Genomic DNA, 26,298 nt, shown 5'->3' on the forward strand with positions numbered 1-26,298 from the left:
CCTCCATCTCTTTCTGTATTCTTAAGCAGCTGCTCGTGAATGCATAGAACGGGGAGGGGGAGATAGATACACCTTTGTTTTTTGTGTGAGGGCCGGGGGGGGGGGGGGGGGGGGGTTCAGTTTTATAACATTAAAGGGTGAGAATGAACGTCTGCTGTGCTGCTATGTTCCCCCCCCCCCCAGAGTGTTTGGGATCACGCTCGGTGAGGTGCTGCCACCTCATGGTGAAACGGCGCCATCCCCTGTGATGGGACGGGTTCTTTACGGGTTCTTCACCTTTTCTGTTCGCCACGTCTCCCAGAGCACAGCTGCTGACCTCTGACCTCCGCACTGCCGATCCACAATGTCTGTCCTGCTGCACGTGCTGCTGACCCTCTGCCTGACCGTCACACAGGGGTGAGAAAAAACAAAAAGGGTTGAAAACACATTGATAATAATGATAATAATCAATTTGAAATGCACTTCCTTGGCTCGTGTTCTGCTCCAACTTGTATGGTTCCCTCTCCGTCTCGCTCTTTGTTCTTGCTCAGTAGTTGTACGTATTCTAACAACCACTGGGGAGAATGGAACGACTCTCAGCTGCAGCCAACGATTCAGAAGCTGATGAAAGGATACAACCGCTACCTCAGACCTAATTTCAATGGTAGGAATGAGCTTGTTAAGTGAGTGTTTCATTGAGTTTGAGTCGATGCAAATGTGTTGTTTGTGTGTGTGCGTCCCTGACTGACAACAGACTCCTTTCCAAACCTCCCTGTGTCTCTGTCTTTGATAGAGGGCCCTGTGGAAATTGGAATGAGTCTTGACATCGCCAGCATCGATGCCATCTCTGAAATCAATATGGTACACCCCTCCTCTGACTGTGATTTGTGTCAGTGGGTGACTGATGAGAGAAACGAATGAATTTAAAAAAAAAGAAAGAAAAACCTTCTTTTCATCAACTTTTTAGGACTACACCGCAACCATCTTCCTCCGTCAGCGCTGGCGGGACTCGAGGCTCGTGTTCCCCGGAAACGAGAGCGTCAGCGTGGACGGCCGCCTCGTGTCACTGCTGTGGATCCCCGACACCTTCATCCCCGACTCCAAGCGCTCCTTCCTGCACGACGTCACGGTGGAAAACCGCCTCATACGCATTTTCAGCAACGGAACCGTTCTCTATGCACTACGGTACAGGTTGACGTATATTGATTTCCCATCGACTGATATTTGATAAACAGAAAACAGAAAAAAGGGTGAAAGGAGGAAGGAGGGGAAGGAAAATCGACCCAGCTTTTTCTTCAAATTCCAAGCTGTTGTTATGATTGTCGTGGTAATCAAGCATGAATTCGCCTTGGGTTATACTAAAAAAAGAAATAAAGGCACTTATGTATCATCACTCATATAGTCAAGTATTCCATCAAGTCATGTAACTTGAGGGAATGCCACTGAATTACTGTATTTTTCATGGCTTTCAAAGCGGTTAGGGAGTGCCCTACGGCCGCGGTCTGATCCGTCCTGTCGCACTGTTGCAGAACTGGAACGCTTTATTGAGGACAGAAAGGGCAGCGTTGTGCAGGATGTTCCCTGTTTAATATTATTTTGAATGATAGGTGCAGTCTGATTTTACAAAGCTGATTATAGAAATTTGGTTTTACGGTAGATCCAAGTTGTCCGTGTTTGTCAATGATAAAGCCGTTATGTTACTTGTTTTCTAATGTATTTAGCATGTTTTGGGTTAGAACAGTATGATATCCATCAGTGAGTAATATATCCCCACTTTCATTGAATTGCAACAAGTCAGCATCATATACGCAATGAATGCATGTCTTTGATCTGCTGATATTTGCCCGGTAGGGAGACTAGTTATGAACAGCCCGGTCGTACACGAACGGAGTAACAGTGTTGTTGTTTTTTCGATCTCGCTGTGATTACACAACAGCATCACGGCTACGATTGCCTGCAACATGGACCTGACCAAGTACCCCATGGACAGACAGATGTGCACCCTGCAGCTGGAGAGCTGTGAGTACCTGTGAGCGCCATCAAGTGTGGACATTCATCACCATCATGTCACCCTGCTCATCAGCATTTTCATCATCATCATCATCATCATCATCATCATCATCATCATCATCATCATCATAGTGAGTATCAAACTGAAGAGACAATGTTAACATTAGCAGGTCAGCAGGCCTAAATGTGTGTGTGTGTGTGTGTGTGTGTGTGTGTGTGTGTGTGGCTCAGGGGGCTACAACCTGCAGGATGTGGTGTTCTACTGGACCCGAGGGAATGATTCAGTGAAGGGTCTTGACATTCTGCGGCTGGCTCAGTACAGCGTGGAGAGCTACTACACATCGGTGTCAGAGGCCGTGTACGAGACAGGTAGGACGCTTCCAACTCCCAGAATCCACCCCGACTCACGGAGCTCATACACAAGAGAACACATCTGATACATCACCTTTAACGTCTCGTGTCTTCACGCAGGACAATACCCCAAGCTGGTGTTGCATTTCGCACTGCGTAGAAACGTTCTGTTCTTCATCTTGGAGACGTACGTTCCCTCCGTCCTGCTGGTGGTTCTCTCCTGGGTCTCTTTCTGGATCAGCCAGTCCTCCGTTCCAGCTAGGACCTGCATCGGTCAGTACCAGCTCTCTCACTGCAATGCAAAGTGTTATTATTATCCTAGAGAAAATTAAGTATTGATTTGCTGTATGACCTTATGTATGACTCCTTAACATACTGATGCACAGACATAACATGGTCAGGCAGATGTGCACAAAGCAGGTACAATATTTGAATTGAATATACAAAATTTCCAAAATTGAAATATGAAGACGTTGAACTTAATCACTCAACTAATAACTTCAACAGTGTTGTGTTTACAGATTATTACATGAAGGAGTCAGCTGTCCTGCATCTATGAGAATATAGACATCAACATATCATCATCAGCAACCAGTTCAACACAATTTGACCCTCATATGAAAGAGCAACAGCAAAAGCAAAGGAGAAAACAATAACGACACCAACACATGGATCAGAGGTTCATCCACCACCGTACCTTATGAAAACACTGTGATGATGTATTTTCCAGGAGTAACAACAGTCCTGACAATGACCACACTGATGATGGGCGCCCGCACTTCCCTGCCCAATGCCAACTGCTTCATCAAGGCCATCGACGTTTACCTGGGAATCTGCTTCACCTTCATCTTTGGCGCACTGGTGGAGTACGCCTGCGCCCACTTCTACACCATGAAGCACCACACCATCGAGGACCTACACAGGGTGAGGAGAACATTCAAATATGAAGGGAACTCATTCAAAGATAATAAATAGCAGATAATAAAAAAAAGACATTGTGATCTGTCCGTCTAACCAGGAGCTTCAGAGGGAGTTTAATGAATCCAACGGGAACTCCATCCCCATCGTCAGGTCCACCCAACCGAACCGGGCCATGGTGATCGCCACCACCGCGGAGCAGTCGGCCAACAGCGACACGAGGAACAGTGCTGGAGCCAAAGAGAAGGCGCCAGCACAGGGCTGCGGCCCGTCTTCGGCGAAGGACGCGTTGTGTCGGGTGGTGTCCGTCTTCGTCGTGGAAAACCCGCACGACATTGACCGCCGCTCTCGCAAATTTTTCCCCCTGGCATTTCTCTTTGTCAATGTCCTCTACTGGCTTTACTATCTCTTTCTCTGATCGTTCACTTCCTGAAGCTGCTATACCTCCTCATTTGAGACCCCAATACCAGTTGCCACTGCCTGGATTTAAGCTGATCATACAAGCTTTGTTTTGTATCACATGAATAAAACCTCTTTGTCCCACAGAGAGGGCGACAAAGTGATGAGTTAGGAACCAGAACGTCTTCTTTGTAGCACACTCCGTATTGAAACCTATAATTATATGAATGGGTGGCTTCTAACATTTTAACATGTAGAAGTGACGATACAAAGCCTGTAGCCGTCTATTTAATTACAATTCCACGGAACAAATGAGGATGAGTCATCTAGTTGTAAACAATAGGCTGCCTGAACTGCATTGAATTGCCTTTATTAAGCGACTGCTGTAGATGTGCGTCTTTCTTCTTCTTGTTTTGGCTGTCATACATTGTTTGTATGAAACCATTGTACTGTATATTCACTTCACAGCATATCATGTGAAATTAAAAGTAATAAGTCAGTGACGGAGAATGCAAAGTATAGGTCTGTGCTGTAACAATTGATTAAAAGATCACCTGTGTGAGAATAAGACACATTTATTATTCCCTTATCCAGGTAGGAGAACAGTAAAGTGCACAAGTCAACCACGGGTTCGGCAGAAGAGTTGATGAAATGACATATGGTGAGGGCGTTTGTGAAAAACAGTCAAGTGGATGTAGGATTACGCAGCAGATGATTGTTTTTGCGGTGTAGCACAGCTTCAACCTGAGAGGAGAAGCTTAGAAGTGCTGTCAAAAAGAAATGACAACACACACTCTCCATGGCACATAACTGAATACCTCTGACAGGTACGACTGATGATGATGAGGAGAGACAAACGCATAAAACACAGTAACAGTCGTCTCTGTACAAGCAGAAAAAAAAAACATACTATATGAAAGGCACATTGTGGCTTCAACTACCTCCATCCACTTATTTCGCGAACACATCACATTTCTCACATAGCACCTTAACAATTAAACATTTCACCGTATATGCAACAGCGGATGAGAACGCCATCCCTTGTGGCCTTTTCCATTACAACAACATGCAATGTGCTTTTCAACACACCTTTCTTGTGTCTTACTTGCTTCTTTCCTGTTTGCCACATTTGAATAAGCATCCGGCAGAGACAATGGAAGTACTTGGCTACACAGACAGTGAGAAGTCCTTTTTTCTCACATTTGGAGAAGTCCTTTTAGGAAGACAGAAGAGTAAATATTCAGTGAGATGTACCTCCACCTAGTGGCTGATATCTTTCATTACAGTCTTTCTGTGCTCTGGGATGTGACGTTATCCTTGGTAGGACTGAACGTCACAAAGAAATCCATTTATTCTTCCTCCAGTCCTCTCCATGATGCGACTCTTAGGTCTCTTTCTTTGACTCCCATTCCTGTCAAGGATGGAACATATGCAGGTGATTTACAAGGTAATCATCATTCCAAGAAATGAATTGGAAATGATTGCAGTGATGAGTAATAAGCTGCACAAAAAAAACCAAATAGTAACGAATAAAACAATTTTAGTTATGCCGCTGCAATGTAATAAAGAAATGTGCACGCAAACATACAAAAAAACATTATATATATTAATATCTATCAGACTTACAGAAATGGCAATAATGACAAATATTTTCTATACAGCGATCAGTGATTCAATGTGGTTCTTATAAATTGTTTTTAGAAAAAATAAAACAGAAATAAACTAGACACGATTCAGGTTATGGCTGAAAGTGATACCAAACATCCGTGTGTCGTGACAGAACCCCGTTTGATCATAATCAGCCAACATACGCTCACACGTACCAGGCACTTAATTGTGAATGTCCAAAGTGACTGTGTGGCCACACGCAGACCGTCTCTCTATTTGCGTGACAACCCCGTTAGATGAGGACACATGCTGCTGTGATCCTATCAACCCCCCGGGAAGCCCGAGAGAGAAATCAGTCCGTAATGACGGGCTGAGGAACTGTTCAGGAAGTGTCTGTGAGCGTTACCTTTGCCTTCCGCATGACAGTTCCTGAAGAAGCGTAAACAGAAAGAGGTCTCCGACGCATCTCCGCTGCGCAGTTCACTGGCAAAGAATCACTGTAGATATTCTGCGTCTTTTTGCCGGAGGCCTACACAAAAAGAAAAAGTAAAACAGCAACGTGTATGAGGCCAGGTATACATATGAGGCCAGGTGTGCAGGTAAAGATAAAGAAGTGCGTCTTTACGCATCGAGCAACAAACGCACCTTAACTGGGGGTTTAGCCTCAGCAGGTGCGCCCAGCGCTCCGCCGGCCAGGCTCTTCTTGAGGTTTTCTTGGACACGAGACAGCCGGAGCTCCAGGTCCACCCTCTCCGCCTCTTTAGCGCGACAGGCCTCCTCCAGCTGGGACACGCGCTTGTTCAGGGAGGACGTCCTCCTGTCTGCTCCACAGAAACACAGCGACACACACAACACAATGAGACACACGAGGGACTGAAAGGTACATTTTGTGTTTTCAAGTTCTTCTAGATGGTATGAAGACTTGTGCTTTTACTACTCGAGAAAGACGATTGTACTTTTTACTCTCCTACGGCTACAGATACTACTTACTCAAATTAAAACCAAACATAAACCTGTGATGAGTTTATAAATTGTGATATATTGTTATCGATTAAACTACACGGAAGTAGTGAAAGATCATCCAATAATATGCTACATGCTACATTGTGATGCCTACTTTTGCACTTTTACTTGTGTTTACAATCTGGTATGCTACTTTTGCTCTTCCACCACTTCTGGCAGCATACTATGTGACACTGAAGGAAATAAATCCCATTTAGAAGGAATTTTCAGAAGCATGTTTTTTGGATTTTGAATAATAAAAGAAATTAAGATGTTTTATTTATGCCTGTAGGGATGTTGTCTTCTCACACGGCCCTCTAATAATGGAGGTCAGACATGGAGCAGGAATACAGAACGTGCACTTTATGTTCAAGCCTTCCGATCGTGAACCAAGGTACATACAGTAGTATGTTCTAGCTATGCTGTTTATTTTGCCGGATATTGCCGTCCGTCTGTTTGGCTTTGTGTCTCCTCACCGGAGGCCGTCTTCAGCTCCTCCTTCAGCTCTCTCTTCTCCTTCCGCAGGGTCACGAGTGCATTCCGTATCCCATCCCTCGCTCTTTCCAGCTCCTCTTTCTCCTGCAAGTAGCGCTTGGCATCCTCTTCTGCTCGCGTTTTCCCATACCTTCCATATTGGTTGGAGTCTGGGTAGAGATGTCAGAAGGGAGCAAAGGTGAGCAGGGGCCAAATGTGCAGGGGTTATGGGAAGGAGACAAAACATCTCACGGCCGTCTTTCCGTCTGTCCTTATTAATGTCACGCTCCTCGCTCGAGGAGGCGTGACGCCACTTCCACCACTTGCATGAAAGCGTAGCACACAGTTTCAAACCTATCTTTCATAATTCAGACAAAGACTTATGGGAGGAAACACAGATACGATGCATGAATATAAAATAAACACACACCCTCCTGCAGAGGGAGAGGTCAGGAGGCAAGAAAAGCGGATCTAATGCGAGTGTCCAATAAATCTCAGGTTACATCCTGAAGCTTTCAGCCATAGAGAGCGACGAGTGTAAGCTACAGCAGGAGTAGAGCTTTGCAATCTAACTCCTGTGTGACACACAACTATAGTAAGAGGTGCCATCTGTATTATTCTTATTTCCCTCGAAGGGCAGCAGGCTGCTCCCCTGTTTTTATTGAGAGATACAGATGTAAAGCAGAGAGGGGTGGGAGGCTGAAAAGATACTTGGCCCGACTGTATACACATACACCTCAGCTGTCTGGTTGGTTGTGCATGATATTGTGAATATTTAAGACACAAATGTACATGTGAAAACTCTGATTGTGGATCCATCATAATGCCTTTGATACAGTCCGGGTCATTGAAGTGCCTCACAGCTATTGGCTCAGTGTCTTGTGGCTGATGGTGTGCAATCAACATTCCTCACCATTATCAAAGGGGTTCTACAAGGATCACGTTTTGGTTCTCTTTTGCACAAACTATACTAATAACCTGGGCATGACTGTTCATGTAACTGTTGGAGATTTGGGTGTGTAATGCTCAAGCAGAGATGAGGAGCGGGCTGCAGATTTCTGGCAAGCTCACTTCTTTCTAACGCCACACCCAGAAATATGGTCCACTGCTGACTCAAGTGACGTCACTTGAGTCAGCATCTCTAACCCATAGAAATGAGAAACACTGTCTCCTTTTTCATTCATAAAGCACGAATTCTAAAATGCAGAACTCTGTCAATAACCTTCTGAAGCATCAGTTATTTTTACCCCACATACTGCTTTTAGAAATCTGTAGAATGAAGTTTCTCTGCTCCTTACAAATGCAATAACATTTAGAATACCTTTGGGCCTGGCATAAAATATGTTTCCCACAGTTTGTCGCCATCATTGAACCACCAGTTGATTGTGACTTAATAACCTTGCCATCACTCAGTTTCCACTGCATAAATAAAAATGTCAATCAATCTATCAGTATATTTCATGAGAATAGGCTCAGCATCGCGGGAGGAACGGCAATGCTGCTTTGGCGGACCGGCTAAACATACTTACTGGAGCCCGTTCGTTTGAGGGAGACCAAAGGCTTGGTTCGGTCAGAGTCGCTGCTGGAGAAACTTGAGCGCCGTTTCCCTTGATTCCCAGACTGCTGCCTGCGGTCCTCCCCTGACTGGGTGGAGTAGAGAGGGGTTAGAGGGGACATGACAGATGTGGGAGGATGCAAAGAGAAGGATGACGATGGAAAAAAAGAAAGCAAAGTTTGTATATTAGGCGAAGCAATAGACTTATCTTCATATTTATTGGTTTGAGACGTCTGAGGTGTGAGATGTTTGTGGCTCTAGGTGGTGGGAGGCATGTGTTTAAGTGCATGTCAGTGGGGTTAAGAAAGGAGTTTACGGGCTGTAAACCTGCCATGACCTCTTGCCTTCCTGTCACCAGTTTGATCAGTCTCTCTTTTATTTCTCTCCCATGCCCACACACTGCTTTTTCTCTGGCCTACAAAAAGCCGTCATTGATGGGCATGTAACAGAGCACTGTCTGTCTGTTCGGGTGACTGAGACGGAGTGTCATTTTCAGACAGCGACAGTGCCCAACAGCGGCACACACACAGACATGTAGCTTCTAATCTTGTCGCATCAACGTAAGGCATAAGTCATAAGGTTTAACTGAATAAAAAAAAAACGTGTGTGAGCACACGTGTCCCACCTGCATGTCCTCATTAGGGACCTCATCATATGTTCTGGAGTCTGTGTAGGTGCTGCTGGAGGATGTGGCCCACCTAGGACCAGAGAAGAAGAAATTAAATCTGCACGGGGACTAAACATCATGGCATTGGTCAGAGGCCTCGCTTTGACCTCGTGTAAGTATTCCGACTCCCCCCCCCCCCCCCCTTCTGTCTCACTCACAGGAAGGAATGCCGCGCAGCGTTGCGGATGTTAGCGATGGTTTCCACGTCGACGTAGTCGTAGTGCAGCGACTCTGGATCTGTCGCGGAGCCAGTCTCTGCCAAGAGGACGCCGAGCCACCTCCCGAGTTCCTCAGAGCTGCTCGCCTAAAAAGAGAAGGGACACGTCAGCTTTGAGTTTCCACACGAAAATTCTCTGTAGAGCTGAACAGAACTGCAGGGTGCCGTGGTAAGTCTCTGTGGGTTCGGCACTAAAAGCGACCCCCAAGTCATTCGACCTATTGTCGAATTGAACAATGATTAGTGCAGCTTTAACTGAGCAACAAATGCTCGGTGTTTCACCTCCAGAGCAGCCACCTCCGCGCAGTTCCGTAGGATTCGGAAGGCAAAGGGATGTTTGGGTCCCAGCCCCGGGACCACCTCGCAGCCGTGGAGAGGAAGTGAAGGCAGGAAGGTCCGAGCGTCTCCTTTGTCGTTGTAGAAGTGCAGGGAGCCTCTGCACACACAGCACCACTGCTCCCGCCACACCTGATTCACCAGCACCGACACGTAGCCTGCACAGTGAGGAGGGAAAAAATGAGCGAAAAATGAAGAAAAGTGACGCGCCTGGAGATTTAAGAGGTCTAGGGACCGAAGGAGATCTCAAGAGTGTCAGTGAGTTGGGGTCTGACCTCGTCGAGGGTCGGTGTAGGAGGACCGGGGATCTCCTGGCCGAGGGGGCTTCTTCTTGGAGAAGCTGATGATACGCGTGATTTTGCGGCCCGCAGCGAAAGCCCCCCGCTTCACCTTGCCTGCATCAAAAATGAAAAGATTAAACAATTGCTTTTTGTCCCGATGTATCTTTGGCATGTGGAAGCTGTGTTACAGTCTATATATTTTTAACAAGCTGCTGTGTTGATTTGAGCCCGTTTCCTGTCTCACCATTCTCTCTGCAGTTCTCAACAGTCGACACACCCACACTGTCCGAGTCTGATGTGTTCCTCTCTGCAGACAGCCTCTGAGGAAGAAGCACACAGACAGTCAACAGTGGAGTCTAAGTCCCCACACAGGATCTATCTGTCTGCCAGGATCAAACCACAGCAAACATGTCTGAATTAAAAGCTAAATGACTATAAGAAAGAGGATTTGTTATCAAGCTTACATGTATCTGCCTCTGGATTATTTCATTCTTCAAGGTGGAATTAGACAAACACACGTATCCTCTTGCCTTTTCCTCCGAACAACTCTATAACGGCTCCTTTCTCTTCCTGCTGTGCTTTCATTAATGAAAGGGCTTTTGCACTTTATGTTCCAACAGGTTGGTAAGCTTTAAAGAAAGGAGGTGCCTGCTCCAACACTGACTCACCACCACCCCTATCATGCAAGCCCAACACAGGTATCACTGTTTACTGTGTCTCGCCCAAGCAATTGTTTAGGAGAAATTTATGGTGACAACACAATTGCTGCATGCCGCAGACTTTTCCTCACCTCGGCTGCAAAGATGAATTATGTCTCGGGGATAAAAAAGCGTTGGAGCGTTCCAACGCAAACATCCTGCACTTACCTTGTCAAGTTCAGTTTTCCTTGGAATGATGGGAGACGCAGATTCCTCAGGGCCGGCGCTCTGACCGCTCACCTCTCGAACAACCTGTGTGTGTGTGTGTGTGTGGGGGGGGGGGGGGGGGGGAGGGAGTTTACATGTGTCACTAGACAGTACGCTTTCTTTTCTTTTGAGGTTTTTGTGTGTGTCCACTTCGTCAAAAACTGCCTCCAGCGATTGTCGACAAGATTGATGTTGCCGGTCTGTGTCCCTGCATGCAAACATGTCATTTGAAAGTGTGAGCTCACCCTGAGCCACCTGTGGGCCTGCTCCTTGCTTTGCACAGCCAGCACCAGTGCATCTCCATTGGGTAAGGTGAACCGGAGTTCATGGTGCTTCCTCTTGCTGTCTTTGGGTGCGTAGACCACGGTGCACTGGGGCAGGAGCAGGTCCACATAGGGGTTTGTGTCCTTAGAGCTCTTATAGCACTGCAGAAAGGAGGACACATAGGAGGCTGTACGTTAAAGAAGAGAAGAAGAAATGCATGAGTCATGCTTTCCCGAGGGTTGAATCGAATGTACAGCTTCCCACCTGTAGTCTTTTCTCCCGTATGACGGTGAGCTGTTTCGCCCACTGGCCGAAACGTTTCTTCCGCAGCAGGAAGGCGCAGATGCGACAGTCCCTGGCAGGAGGCATGGAGCTCTCGTCCGAGGGCCACTGATGAGTGAGTCCGACGCCGGGGCTCCTCTCTTCCTCGTCCTCCTCGTAGGACTCGTAGGAACTGCTCAGAGCATCGGAGTCGTTGTCTGCTCGGGCAACGACAGAGAAGACAACGTGCGTTATTTGTTGTAAACAAAAAAGGAAGGTTTTATTCTGTAATATTATAGATTTTTGGGGGTGACATTGTTCTCAACTCACATGAGTTCTTGCGGTGCGTGTTTATGCAGGTAGTGGGGTAGTTGTTTTCAGCATCTTCATACCCATCCTCTATAGAGTTGGGAGGGCTAGGCCTAACTGAAAATGAAAGAGAAAAAAAAATCCCGAATTACTCCTTATGTTCCATCGTGCACTGCAACTTGTGCTTCGTAATTACAGACTTGGAGTTTTTTCTTTTACAGCTAAGTTACACTAAGGACCCCGAGTTCAGCAGGGGCGGGAAGACGCTGACCTCGTGTGATGATGTACTCGGGCAACTTGCCGGGACTGAGGGGCACTGCCTCCTCATAATACTCCTCAGGAGGAGGTGTTGTGGGCAGAGGGGGAGGAAAGTTGGCGGAGCGCGGGGCTGCCGAGCCTGCACAGTTCTGCTAAGAGAAACACACAAACACAGCTCTCACATTTCCCTCATAACCATGAAATAGAATTGTTTTCCCACCGCCTATGAACTACATCATCAAAGGGACACAGAGCAAAACCCTCAAAATGAGATCCATAAATTAGACTCATGGGCTGTGGGCGGGCCCCTGTATCCTCAACTCTTCCAACAGCTTGCAGACTGATGAGCATGTGTGCGTGGGAAACCCCCACAACATGGAACACGATCTCCGTTTTCTCTTTGCTTTCTCAACACAAGTCATTAGGATGTGTATTAGTCTTGTGCAAAGTTGGATTTGGATGGTGAGAGCTAAAAGGATGGACAGCAAACAGCATAAATCCCCCCCCCCCCCCCCCCCACACACACACACACACACTGTGTCAAATGCAACGGAGTGAGTTAGGAACCGACTACATCTCGCCAACTTGCCTGATTTGAAGTGTCCGTCTGCGTGTTCTTGTCTTCTTTCAGATCACCTGTAACGTCCTTTAGGTCTCCAAGCTCGCAGTCTATAAGAGACAACAACTGAGCCTTATATACAAAGAGAACATGATATTCGTAGCTCATTTATACAGAGCGGTGAACATTTTACAGCTACGCGTTGGAGCTCAACACTCACCAAATGTCTCAAAGAGGGACTCTACGAAGCTGGTGCCATTTCTGTACACTGCTGAGTTCATGTAGATGTAGTCTGTTCCTGAAACTGGAGGAAAGGAAAGAGAGAGTTTCAGATGTCGATTTTTATTATGTGTAAAACCCCTCGGAGAGTCGACATAAAACCCGGACAAAACAAGAGAATGAAAAATAAAGAAAGTCACCGACAGACAGTCACTTCATCAATCTTTCCTCCTCCTCCTCCTCCTCCTCCTCCTCACTGACCTGGTGGCTGTATCTGCTGCAGGAGGTTCCACACGGAGGTCTTCTTCTCCTGTGTGGGGGAGCTGAGGCTCTCCTGGTCCAGCATCTGCAGCAGGACGCCCAGCTCACTCACCAATACCTCCATCGCTGCACAGAGCGGGGCAAAGGTCGGGGGGGGGGGGGGGTGCACGGCTTCAGGTTATCAGTCGAGGGCAGAGGTCAGACGGACAAGTCTAAATAAACCAAAGGGGTGTATGTCATAGACTAGAGCCTCTTTCTTTCATTTTCTGTCAGTTTGTCAATATCACTCTGCCACCTTATCACACAGTCTCCCTCTCCTCCTCGCTCAGTTACAAGCCAGACTAAACAACAGCAATAGGCTGGTGTGACAGGAAACATGTTTGCTAATTGCTCATTAACCCAGAAAGTGGAAATGAAGCTTCCCAAAATAGCAAATCGTACACAGAACAACAATATCCCGCACAAGGAGCAAAGAAAAGCAGTGTTGTCTTCCTGCAGCAGCTCTGAAATGTTGCTGGCTCAGGCACGATTTGGCACGAACCCAAACTTCAATCAACTGTCGCTCTCAATGCTAAGACGGTAAATTCAGCGCGCTGCCAAGACCGTACAGATGTTGACAGAAATGTGAGATCCTGACCAGAATAACCAAAGCAACACTTTACAGAGCCCAGAACAGGCCAAATGTACCAGCAGGCAGAGTCTCACAGGCACCCGATCTTTATCCAACAGTGGAGAGATTTAAAGTCCAGGCCTCACAAAAGCCCAAAAGCTGGCTCAGACAGGCAGACCTCCTGCAACACGCATTCTTCCCGGGGATCTCCAGGTTCTGTAACACTTTGAGGACTCGGGCATATCGGAATATATGATCCTCCACATCGCATGTTGATCTGGTCCACTCCCTGTTTTCAGAACAGAAGTTAAATAAACCGTCTCACTCCCCCGGCTGCTGGATGTCCTGGGAACAGGTCTGCAACCTGCTGCTGATGTGTGTGTGTATGTGTGTGTGTGTGTGTGTATTCCTCCTTTCAGACACAAGCAAATGGCCAGCCAAAATTGATTCTCCCTTCTTTCTACCGTTTTCATAGCTTCGTCTCTATTCTTTCCCTCTGCATTGTCTTACCCTAATGCACCTCTAATCCTTAATTCTTAATCCTGAAAATCCCCAGCAAAAATCCCTGACGACTGGCTGAGTCACTGCTGGCACACTCGCCTGCCTGCCCCCCCCCCCCCCACTTCCCATCCCCTCCCCTCCATCTCCTTCTACCCCCCACCCCAATCCCCACCCGCCACATTTTCACAGTCCAGCCGCATTAGACCTGCTGAACCGTGCAGCTTGCTCGGGTCATCCACGGGACAGCTGCTGAGCCAGAAAAATCTTTTGTTCGGCGGGCGGTCATATGGCAACAAGTAAACAAACACATCATACACACACACACACACACACGCACGCTTGTATGATGTGTATTTCGTGGGGCGTGTTAAAGGTGAACTTTTGGTGCACCTGACAACAAGCCAGCCCGTTGTGTGAATGTTGCGAGTTTGAGCAGCACCCGAATGAGTTGAGGCAGAACGCTGGAATCTTATAGATGCATCACGCTGACACAGCGAGCTTGTATGTAATCACGCCCGACAGGCAGAGGTCTTGATAATCTGGAAGATGTATGTGTTTGTAACCGATGTTTCGTTCGACATTTTCAGACTGCTCCCATCCCTAAAGACAGACATACTTTCCTGAGGTGGGTCTTCCTATGGGCTCCACAATGCTCTGGCAAGGTTGTGTTCGCCTGCGTCCGCTCCACCGCCGCTCCACTAGTGCGGTTTCCTTCTATTGTTACAAAAAGCCCGCTCGCGCTCCGAGAAGTGGGCATGAGGAATTAATTGGCGCAGGGACCTGGAATGTCTCCTCATTAAGCTCCGATTCACCCAAGGGAAATGAGGAAGTGGGCGTCGGGAACGGAGAGGAAACTCATAAGAGTGGGATGTTTTGGCCCGGCGAGTGTTGTCTCTCCGCCAGAGGTTCCAGCTGTTTAGAATCTGGCTGCAGCGCACCGCTGGGCTTCCCCTGACCTAGTGGGAGACAGAACCTTATCCACAGCGTGACTCATCGATGGCAGGGAGAAAACTGAAATTCACACCGGTAAGCATGAAATCAAATCTAACTCAGATAACTCAATCGAGGTGTTGCTTTCAAGGAGTTGGCGTGAAGCAGATCGCAGCGCTCATAAAGCCATTTCACCGTTTCACTTGGACTTAGCGCTCTAAATAAAGCTTATTATCCGATTTGACGACTACAGCGTTGTTGCGCTTGTGCCAGAATAAGCAAAGAGGAATTACTGCAGAGTGTTTGGGATGTGAGGCCCGTAAGACCACCCTTAAATCCTCGGCCTTGCCTCTGTAATCGACACCACACTACTCAAAAGAGTTCTCGCACATCTAAAACAGCACATGAGCCTTTAAATCTCTGCAGCAACTCTGTGTGTTTGTGTGTGTGTGGGATGTGTGTCTTTGATGTATTTAGAAGTCAGATAAAACAGATTGTGAGCCAAGCATCTGAGGGAAACTACACACAAGCGTGAATAAGATAGTAACACAGCATGAAAATGGGTTTCTGCTTTGAAATTGGAATATTTGCAGCTCCAAGAATGTGCTGATTACTTTACATCCATCAGAGAAAACTGAATTCAACAGAAGATGGGTGCGTTTAGTGCACCATGCAGGAATGCGGTGGGCCATTCAAAGCTCAAACATTTACCTCCTCACACTCGTCTGACAATTGCCGTTAAACACCAGGCACATTCCACACCTTGTTCATAGTGCAAGACTGCAAAAAAACGTCTTTGTGTCAGTGTGCAAATAGTAGCGAGGCCGAGACAGAAGTTTGTTGACCAGTGCAGACTCAGACCTTCTGTACAATGTGATTGGGAGAGAGAGGGGGGCGGGAGAGAGAGGGAGGGAGAAGGGGAGGGGGTTGGGGTGAGTAATGTCAGCAAGTTGAGCACCTGTGCTAACACGTCCAACAAACCGTGATTTAAAGAATGATGTGACCTCGATCGGGTGCACAGGTTTGTTCTCCTCCCTCCTTTTAATGCCAAAGGCTTTCTTCATGCTGAGCCTACTTATCTTGCCTCACATCGCACACACACACACACACACACACACACACACACACACACACACACACACACACACACACACACACACACACACACACACACACACACACACACACACTAACACGCACGCAAATAACTTCACAGTATGTCGAAAAAAAAGAGACAAAATCACTCATTCGGCAGCAACTCTGTTTCACAACATTGTTGCAGGCAGACATTCCAGCTTATCGCACAAGAATTTGCATCCCACAAAGAGTCTCAAGTGGCTCAGAAAAACGCAAAGTTGCACGATTGACTCTGGGTGCTTTCTCAACACTTCAACATTGCTGCCTTTCTTGGAATTCCAGCAAGCTGGCACGATGCTTCAGGCACGAAGCGAACATCGCCTGATGTCTGGCGTTCAGTCTGGTGTTTACAACGCCTTCAACACGCGCATGTGTCCTCACATCGGCCCGTACATTTACATATCTTTGCAAATCCTCGCACCTCTTTTTTGCCTCAGATACCTGCTGTGGTAATATCCTGACAAGCTACAAAGGCTTCCCCTCAACGCTTACCCTCGACAGCAGTGGATGAGAGTCCCACCATCTTCCAAGGTTACGAAGGAGACAAACCGGCTCATTCACACACGAGCAGATAGTGCTGGAGATATTCCAGAGTCAGAGCCTGTCCGTGTGCTTGTCCTGGGAAGTCTTTGTGTTGGAGGTGAGCCGTAGCCTGCCCACTGCTGAATTCACACTTCTTTTACCTCTCCCTTCCTCCCTCTGATCTGTTATCTCCCTCCCACTTTGTTTTTTTGGGGGGGGGGGGGTAGGCAGACTGTGGTGGTGTGTGTGTGTGTGTGTGTGTGTGTGTGTGGGTGTGTGTGTGTGTGTGTGTGTAAAGCCCCTCCGCTGTAATCCTGGGGATCGTGTAGCACCTGGGAAAAAGGCTGGCTGTGTAAACACTCACATGTCGACTAATGGCTAACCCCTTTATTCTTTCACATTCTTTCCCTCACTGCATTATTAACCTTTAACTAGTTGCACATAGAGGCTGCCATCCAGATGAGACCAGCGAACCTGCTGACATGCCAGACACAGCAAGGCATTGTACCTCTACTTCACATCAGAGCATCTTTAGCAGGGTTGCTTTCTGATGAAGATACCGGGGAAATGTCCCCAGTGGAGCCGATGCTGCAAGCGGTAAGCTCTATATTTGAAATGCATTTTTAAAAAAAGATAGAAATATAAAGTGAAACACAGGAGAGATTGAGTCAAGGCTTTGGAGTGGAGGCAAGTTGAGACTTTTGGGAGTTACACGTGGATGACTTGTTGCCTCGAGGCGGACTCATGTGCCCCAACATGATGCGACACGCTGCCTTTGGATCACACGGGGCACCAACGCTGCACAAACAAACCCATGAGCGCACGCAGACAGGTACACAAGCGTACGCACGGCAACGCAGGACCGCACACGCACAGACAAAACACACTGCTGACTCTGAGTGCAGGCTTTCACTGTGTGTCAGCTGTCGGATGCAAACAGTATCAGCTGGCTGCAGGGCTGCCTGGTGCACAACCATCAGATGAAGACAGAAAATGTAAAGTATAAGACCACCTGTTGGTTTGAATCCCAGTTGGACCCCTCTTTGCTCTCGCCTGTTGAACACTCTTTAGTTAAAAGAATTTGGGGAAATATGCGTGTTCACTTTTCTTGCCTAGCGTTGGGTGGGAAGATCAGTTATGGTCAACAGGAAAATGGTTAGCTTAGCTTAGCACAAAGACTGGAAGCAGGGATATGAAGTGGTAATGCTAGTTATGCTAAGCTAAACTGACTTTATATTCAGCAAACACACGAGACAGTGGTATCAATCTACTGTCTGACGTACTAATAACTGTACTTATTTATAGATAAACATAAACATGTATTTCCACAACCCTTTTTTTCATTTTTTTTCCTCCAATTTGACACAAGAAGCAAACATTCTCAAATGATAAATGTTGTCAGAACACAAGCGACACAAATTTAGTTACACCGTGCTCGACTTGGTTGTGGCCTGACAAACAACTCCAACTCACTGTGACGAAAATGCGACCTCTGACCTCTTTAGTAAAGCTGTGAACTCACACTAGCAGAGCACGGATGCCAGAGGAGGGACTGGGGAAAGCACACCGTGTTGTAAGGAACGTCCCTATTTCTTCACTTGATGACTGGGTACAACCACGCTCATGCGTGATGCGTTCAGGACAGACAGGTAACGGCTAATACACGATGGACTATTAATCTAGAAAATAGATGCTTTTTTTTTACAGATTTACAGTGAGTTGCACTAATCAAGTCCAACAACAGAAAACATAGTTAAAAGCACAAAGTGGGGTAACGCCTGCTAGACAAAGCTGCTGTGAGGAACTCAAAACGACTCTGCACAAGAGATCAGTATCTAATGAAAACTGCTGCGCTCTTCTTGGAAGTTGTTGTCTTTGGACATGTTGGATATACAGCAATCTCCCAACCTGATCCGACATGAAAGAGATCTGCAGGTTGAGGACTTTGAGGTGTCTACACACACACACACACACACACACACACACACACACACACACACACACACACACAGAGTCTTTCTTAAGGCAAGCAGAACAATATGACCCAGCAACTTCTGAAAGGAAATGAAAACCTTTTTTTTATGTGTGTGTGTGTGAAAGAGCAGAATCTTATCTCATGTTAAGTGAGTCAAAGAGGCTTCTAAGTTAAGAGACAGCACGGTTCGAATGCTATCTTCATGGCATGCGAGGGTTATCTAAATACCACCATCCTGCTCATCAAAGCTGGGACGTGCATCCGAAACACAGCATTAAGACCGATGAAAAAAAAAAGTCATCTGTCTTATAATAAGCTCCATATAAATCACTGAGGCGTGTGTAGACAGCACATGCTAACATGAGGTAAGCCAGATGCCCAGATGTGCTTGAGGTTTTTAATTACATCACGAGCTGTGCCAACAGTTTCGTCTCTCGCGGGCCTGTGCCCCATCACGAAGAAATCTGCTCACACAACTGCTACCTCAGATTCCAGGCATTTCCAAAGTCTGACGCGTTCTCCTCTCCCCAGCGCAAACAAAACAAGCCTGGGCATTTTCAAGATGATCTCATCTACAGGTAAACAGGGACGATATCGGTTTATCGGAAAGGGAATCAGTAAGATGAGACCTGGCTGTCTTTTTGCATTCGGCATTTCGAGGAGGATTTTGGGGTGGATGAGCGCAGCCTGGCTCAAATCTGAGTTGTCTTGAAGGCAAGGCAAGGCAAGTTTATTTGTACAGCACATTTCAACAACAAGGTAATTCAAAGTGCTTCACATAAAACCATTAAAAGCATCAAAACACAAGGCAAAAGAAAAGGAGATTTAAAAACAATTAAGAACATTCATTGCATGAAAACATTTTTTTTTTTAAAACAGTGTAAGAAATAAAATGCAGCAGTAAAATGCAGAAATGCAGGAAATTGATTAATATATGAATTGAATGTGGTTCAATTAAAGGCAGCAGCAAACAGAAAGGTCTTGAATCTTGATTTAAAGGAGCTGAGGGTCTCAGCAGACCTGCAGCTTTCTGGGACTTTGTTCCAGATATGTGGAGCAGAAAAACTGAACGCTGCTTCTCCATGTTTAGTTCTGACTCTGGGAACAGAAAGTAGACCGGTCCCAGACGACCTGAGGGGTCGGGATGGTTCATAAGGTAGCAGCAGATCAGAGATGTATTTTGGCCCGAAACCATTCAGTGCTTTGTAAACCAACAGCAGGATTTTAAAGTAAATTCTTTGTTGGACAGGAAGCCAGTGCAAAGACATCAGAACTAGAGTGATGTGATCCACCCTCCTGGTCTTAGTGAGGACTCGCCATCGCCATCGAAGTCGCCATCGTCACGTGGACCACTCCGAATAAATGCCAACGTTGTTCTGGATCTGCTGGATGTGTAGCTAGGCGACTGTTTGCTGGCAAGTTTCATTGAAGACCCCTAGAGAGCGATTCGGATCGTCTTCCGCATGATGCCAACAAAACACTCTTCCTGTCCTACGCCAGTTAATGGGCTGACCAGCTGCATGGGGATGCCCCATATGCTCCCTATAGAGATGCACTTCCTCCCTTCCCCGATGACATCACTTATCACCTCCGGCCTTCTGTTTCCTTTTCCCGTCAGCCGACCCGCTCCCACTTTTACTGTACCGTCTCTGGTGACCCCACTCTCAATGCACCGTCTAGATCCGAGGCCAGATAGAATTCAACTTCTCCAACTGCGTTTCAAAGGGTTGACAATATAATGGAGCCTTTTGAATGTGCCATTATTACAAACCTTTATTTAGCTGCTGCAGGTAGCCCCCTAGAGAGGGAGAATTCCTTTCTCATGGCTTTGCCATGCACATTTATCATGTGGGTGGACATTTCAGACAAACACACAACGACAAACATACCAAAACGCACGATGCAGAACCCGCTGAAGGCAAGGTGAGCATGTGGAAAAACTTATTTGGTTCGGAGGAGTCGTAAAGATGTACGAATTACGGGGAGAGAAAACATGTTCTCCCCGCTGTTTTTATGGCGCACGGGAAGATGCTGCAGGTTATCATAAAACACAGCAGGAATCCCATCCCACACCCCACGATACACTAGTGTACGCACAAATACAATAAATACACGAGAGATGGAAACAGTCCAGGGGAAGAGGCGCTGACTGCTTACTTGAAAACAACACTTCATAATCTTAAATTGGGCAAAGACCTAAAGCATTTGGGGCAGGCATTCCACAGCACAATCACTTCCAGCCTGACACCTCGTCTCCCTGAAGTGAATCAGTGATCATTTAAATGGGGCTTTGTGTTCGTATCCAATGTCCACAACACATTTCCAGCTTGAACGTGCATCCTCGCTCTTTCTAATTAGACCGCTCTAATGAGCACAGAGAGAGAAATGTCCTCAAAGTCATTAGGCCTCTTAAGCGGCTGGCGCGTCTCCATGGTGATGGAGGGGGAGAATTATGGGGTTTGTGCACTCCCACTCACCTGTTTAAGCATTAACTTGGTTTTGAAGGGCAGCAGTGGAGCACAGAAGCTTTTGATGTTCAGACACACAATGGGGAGAGCAGCGAGAGAGTCAAGGCCCCTTGAGTTACAGGTCAGGTTGGTGAAGCAACACTGCCCGTTTTCCCATCCAGCATCCACTACGTGTATTCACTGTGAGGCTTTAAACTGGGATCAGATCAATGAATCGGACAGATGTGGGGCATCGCGAACCACAGAAATAATTCCATCGCGTTTTTTGTGACATGGAGAAAAACAAGCGTTGAGGAATCTTTTATAGCTCATAATGTCGGGACACATTCTTAGTCGTCGTGTGACAGTGACAGTGTCTATTGCATCATCAAATGTGATTTTCTAGCACGGTTATAGACAGAAGGGGATTTCCCTTGTCTTTTCCCAATGCATTATGGGATAGGCTAATCTCCCCGGTGACCATAAACAGAGAAACACGCAGGTATAGAAAGTGGACAGATGGTTAGAAGTCATACAATAGTAGCACTGGCCAGGTGGCAACAGTTGCATCATGTGTTTCTCAATATGGACTCAGGTCAAAGGTCACAGAGCTGACCATGATGTAGGGGATGTCCGTCTGCTCAACCTCCTTCCCCCTCTTTCCATCTTGTGCTCGCTGATTTATTCAGGTCTGAGATGGCACAGAGGGCTTGACTCAGCCTGTTGCCAGACAAAGGCCCCACAGTGCAGTCAGTATTATCCAGGTCCCAGATCTGCCCTGAGTCCTATGAGATCACCACACTGCTATGTCTGCCTCACACAAAAGTATGCACACACTGAGAAAGATGCTGTTCGGCGAGTAGAAGCACTGCTTTACTGATGCTGCACAGACAAGGGTAATATACACAGAACACACACACACACACACACACACACTTACACAAAAAGGGGAAAAGGAGCTGCTTTGTCTCGATTTGGAATTTTTTGTGTTGATGGGATTTTGACCGGAGTGCAGTGCTGCCTTCAGTTGTTCACCAGAAAACCAGGACACACTGTGTTTTCTTGACTGAATTTTATTTTAAAAACAATGCATTCACTTGAGAAAACATTTGCCCTGTATTTAGGAATTTAAGCGATTATTATATTATGTATTTTTTATTCATTTTTTACTTCAGTCGAGTTCAGCCAGGGCAAACCCCGGCGACAGGGGGGCGTCTTATCGTGTTCCATCCCACTGTAGATGAAATCACGTTCACTTCTGTTTGACAAAAGCTTCAACGCAGCGCCGGCATCCATGTTCTCACGCACACCGCACTCATGCGGGTCCTGAAAAACATGTCAGCATTGGAAAACAGTGATATAGGGCACTGAATTTGAGGAAGTCATTGTTTAACATGAGACAAGAATTAGCTAGCTAGCGCATCCCGGAGTCCCTTCGCCTCACTCTCAGTGCCATCTGTACCGTTAGAACTGCTGCGCTGGATGCATCCCTAAGGCCAAACTATTTACAATTATATACATGTTTATGAATCATATTTCAGTGCTAAATGATGGTACCCTATTCAAACAGCAGTGCAGAGAATGACTGTGCAGACTGCCAATGCACTTGCGCGCGCACACACACACACACACACACACACACACACACACACACACACACACACACACACACACACACACACACACACACACACACACACACACACACACACACACACACACACACACACACACACACACAGTGATCTCCTCATCACCCAAGGGTGAAAGAGGGGAATTCCACTTCTTATAGGGCTGGTCCAAAATCATCCATGATTTACAGCTCATGCATGTTGGGGCATATCATATACTCCATGCAATATAATGTATGTATGAGCTTCGACATGTCTGCACAGTAAATGTACGGCTAAAAACTCTTGATAAAGTCTGATCGGGCAAACAAAACAGGGGAACTTATGGACCTTACATGTATAATTGAAAACGTAAAGGGAGATTCCCTCTCCTTATATCTCCTTCTTATTATAGCTGGTGCTTCAATTGGATGGAATAACACAGCATTTACCAAGCGCTGCTGGAAACGGCATTACAACAGTCGAGTGGGGCCAAGGAATCCACACACAGCTATTGAAAAGTCCAATCAAAAGATGTCATTTGGGATATTTTAAATGAAGTTGAAGATTGAAATTTGATGCCCAAACAATCTGTAATTAACTAAAAGTAGCGATGCAATCAAACCGGACCACAGGCTGAGCTTCTGTTGTTGTGAAGGCTACTGTTTGCTTGGTCTCCATCAGAAAGCTGTTTCCAACGGAGCATTTGAAAGCCTTCTAGTTTAGTTAAATTTGCTAGAACACAGTAAGACCCAGGTTGTAAAACACTGACGTAGTCGTTTAAGAACGATACAAACTTGAGAGTAAAGTTACTTCCACAGACTCTGCTCTCGCTCTGTGAAAACGCAGATCACAGCATACACAGTAATGAGTAACACGAATGCACACACAGTGGGGTCGCCGACCCCCGGCCAGATGACGACAGCAGACTGCATTTTAAGTTGTGCCCTTTGACCCTGCTAACCTGGAACCACTGACACCATGTTTTAATTCAACTTGTAACAATTCAAATCCCTGTTTACTCTCAAACGCATTCTCCACAACGTCCACGAGCTCGAGGACTAAGATTCGTATCATTAGCATCTCATTAGAGGAATGACATGGATGGAGTGTAGGGACTTCATGCACATGCATCAGACCTGTGCTTGCGTGAGCAGCGTTACATTTACATCCATGGTTGCGGGGGCCACAGCAGATCGCGGTTCTGTTCACAAGTTGTTCCACATGCTCCGTAAACAACCCGACAATAGAGACGATTCATCATGACTGCCGGGCTAAATCACAGACGATCCCGCCGCCACCGCAATGCATCTCTGCGGGGACGGCCTCTCCCCTCTTCACACCCACCCGGTGCTCCGCTGAGGCGGCCGTGGAAACAAAACCTTTATTACACTGCTGCTCCAGCTGGCTGGGATAGAAGCTCAGAACTATTCAAGCTCATACCTGCCTCTCATCAATCTCACCGAGCTTCATTTATGAATTCATGCAACTCCGCACAGCAGGCTTTGAAGGCTTGAAAAAATAGGGACTGAAACAAAACCAATGAATTAAAAGCTGCACTAATCGATGTCTTTACATCAACAGTGGGTCAAATGACTCATTTATAGACTGATCAATCAATTGGGAGAATTTTAACACTTGTAGCCTTAGGACAATTCACGGAAAAGTGATTTAGCAGCAGCCAATCAGGGGATTCATGTAAACAGCAGTGTGGTCCCCAGCCGGCACCGTGCGCTTTCTCCTGTGGCACTTACACAAACACAAAGCTCAGATAGGAAGTCAGTCGAGCAAAATTACTGTGTGTTCACACACACGCACACACACACGCACACACACACACACACACACACACACACACACACACACACACACGCACACACACACACACACACACACACACACACACACACACGCACACACACACACACACACAAGACCTGAAAAGACTTCCTACTTTGGATGCTTTGCAAAGCTACACACCAAACACACTGGTAACATCCACATACATCGACAAGGTGAGGACGGACGGCAAATTAGTAAATCATGGGCAGGCAGAAGTGACTAAAAAAAAACTGTTTTTCTTGAAGGCAAAGCGGCTGTTAAAAGGTACTGGAAATAAAAATGATAAACGCACCATGTATGCGGTTTGTCCCATTTCCTTTCACCTCCATTAAGTTGGGTGTTATAATCACTCTCACATGTTTACCTGCCTGGCGGCTGTCAACAAGTCTGTGAAAAGCACTCGCAAGCCTCTACAGCTCTAAAAGTGGAAACATCAGCTGAACTGTAAAAACACATCAAACTAACTTAAAGCAACTATGAACTGAAATCATAACTTCATGTCTGAAATGCTGGGTTGGGTCACCTTGCCCTGGCAATGCTGCTACTTCTAACGTCGCAGCACAGAACACAAGGGGGGCAAGTGTATTTGTTTTTAGTTACAATGTGGAAAAATGTTGTACTGTGCAGGGGGGGGGGGGGGGGGGGGGTGCAACTCCCAGAAGAAGAAAAACACACATGGGGCGGAAACACATGTTGTATTTCTTGCTAGTCAACACAAAAGCAGAGATTTCTATGGAGAATTCCCTGCTGGCGGTGTCCAACATCAAACAATGACAGCCATGACCACCTCAGCTCCAAACATCTCTCATCTCCACAGCCAGATATTTGACTTGAATCAGGATGAGTGAGCTTCACTCTCTACGTCAACAATCAAACTTTGGATGAGCACTTGGTTCTCTGCCTCTCCAAGCAGAACAAAGCAACGTCATTTATATGTTTAAAGTCCACCACCATTGTGTGTTAGATGTACAACAGGGGGAGGAGGAGGAGGAGGGGGGGGGGGTCACAGGGAAAAGGAAACGTCTCAGACAAACTGATTGATGATTCTAAGACTAAGAGTCACACAGAAAGAATAGAAATGCACTGTGAGAGCATATTCAGTGCAAATGGGGCAGATATTTAAATAAAATTAATTTAAATATAACGATTAGATGAACATTTTTCCAGCAATTGTCTGATATGTCTCAAGTGTTAGGGAGCCTCAGTGAGGGTGCAGCAGTCGTAGGTGTGAGGAAGAAGGAAACATACAGAGGTGGTAGGTGTGTTGGACGACCATACCGTTTTGACAGCCGCAAAAAAATGACCAATTAAGACATAACACAAACATGCACGTGTGAAATGCACCTTTGCAAACCGCACAAAGTAACGCAAAAACACTCACTCAAAAGTATTCAGCACTTCCGAGGAAGTAAACTTACATTTGGTGCCGTTTGTTTCCATTCCTCTTTTGACGCTGTCCATGTTAGAGTGAGTTGTTGAAATTTGAATGCGGGCCCATGAGGGAGTGAATGAGTGTGTGTGTGTGTGTGTGTGTGTGTGTGTGTGTGTGGCGCCACCGCTGCCAGATACAGTCGGTACTCTACCGATCCGCTGGTCGGGAACCCAGAGGCGGTTTATCCGCTGGGTCCTAGCGCCCACCCCACAATGAGCAGCCTTGTACAGCTCAGAGCTAAACAGGTGCAATGGTAAATTAAGAGTGTGCCTATTCGCTAATTGACATGTATTATCTAGTTAGCTTAATTTATAGTATACAAACATAAAAACATACATCATATCGAATACGTCTTGTAATTCGTAAAAATGTCAAACAATTCCTGTAACAAAGATTTACAAGTGGATGGTTCCTAACTCCAAATAATAAAAGAAAGAGACTGAATTTGTTTCAAGTTAA

General features: G+C 46.4%; 2 protein-coding genes across 7 annotated transcripts; one reads left to right on the forward strand and one right to left on the reverse strand.

Moving 5' to 3' along the window:
• Positions 1-343: 343 nt before the first annotated feature.
• Positions 344-3,676, forward strand: gabrp (gamma-aminobutyric acid type A receptor subunit pi; the record flags this gene model as incomplete). Its single annotated transcript, XM_079269299.1, has 9 exons — positions 344-396; positions 531-643; positions 773-840; positions 947-1,164; positions 1,916-1,998; positions 2,221-2,358; positions 2,461-2,613; positions 3,071-3,264; positions 3,359-3,676. 9 exons carry the CDS (start codon positions 344-346, stop codon positions 3,674-3,676), a joined length of 1,338 nt encoding a protein of 445 aa, XP_079125425.1.
• Positions 3,677-4,216: 540 nt separating this feature from the next.
• Positions 4,217-25,920, reverse strand: afap1l1a (actin filament associated protein 1-like 1a). Of its 6 annotated transcripts, none has more exons than XM_079268087.1 (19): positions 25,826-25,920; positions 12,834-12,959; positions 12,574-12,651; positions 12,384-12,463; positions 11,808-11,946; positions 11,558-11,653; positions 11,231-11,445; positions 10,948-11,127; positions 10,664-10,747; positions 10,042-10,117; positions 9,792-9,911; positions 9,463-9,674; positions 9,122-9,267; positions 8,922-8,994; positions 8,271-8,385; positions 6,744-6,911; positions 5,911-6,086; positions 5,672-5,794; positions 4,217-5,068 (listed from the first exon to the last, which is right to left on the reverse strand). In XM_079268087.1, exons 1-19 carry the CDS (start codon positions 25,866-25,868, stop codon positions 5,042-5,044), a joined length of 2,277 nt encoding a protein of 758 aa, XP_079124213.1. In that variant the 5' UTR covers positions 25,869-25,920; the 3' UTR covers positions 4,217-5,041. The 6 variants fall into 6 exon arrangements, with proteins under 6 accessions (XP_079124213.1, XP_079124212.1, XP_079124211.1 ...); XM_079268086.1 differs by having other exon boundaries at positions 11,808-11,943; positions 12,574-12,657; XM_079268085.1 differs by having other exon boundaries at positions 12,574-12,657.
• Positions 25,921-26,298: the final 378 nt, after the last annotated feature.

This window comes from Melanostigma gelatinosum (genome assembly GCF_949748355.1).
Source record: "Melanostigma gelatinosum genome assembly, chromosome: 5".
In the NCBI taxonomy this organism is placed as follows: domain Eukaryota; kingdom Metazoa; phylum Chordata; class Actinopteri; order Perciformes; family Zoarcidae; genus Melanostigma; species Melanostigma gelatinosum.

Excerpts from the sequence above, each read along its gene's own strand:
- afap1l1a (XM_079268085.1), bottom strand. The coding sequence starts at position 25,868 with ATGGACAGCGTCAAAAGAGGAATGGAAACAAACGGCACCAAAT. Across the intron at positions 12,658-12,833 it reads GCAGCAGATACAGCCACCAG|TTTCAGGAACAGACTACATC; the intron begins GTCAGTGAGGAG and ends CCTTTCCTCCAG. Across the intron at positions 9,268-9,462 it reads CGGAGGTGGCTGCTCTGGAG|GCGAGCAGCTCTGAGGAACT; the intron begins GTGAAACACCGA and ends TTCTCTTTTTAG.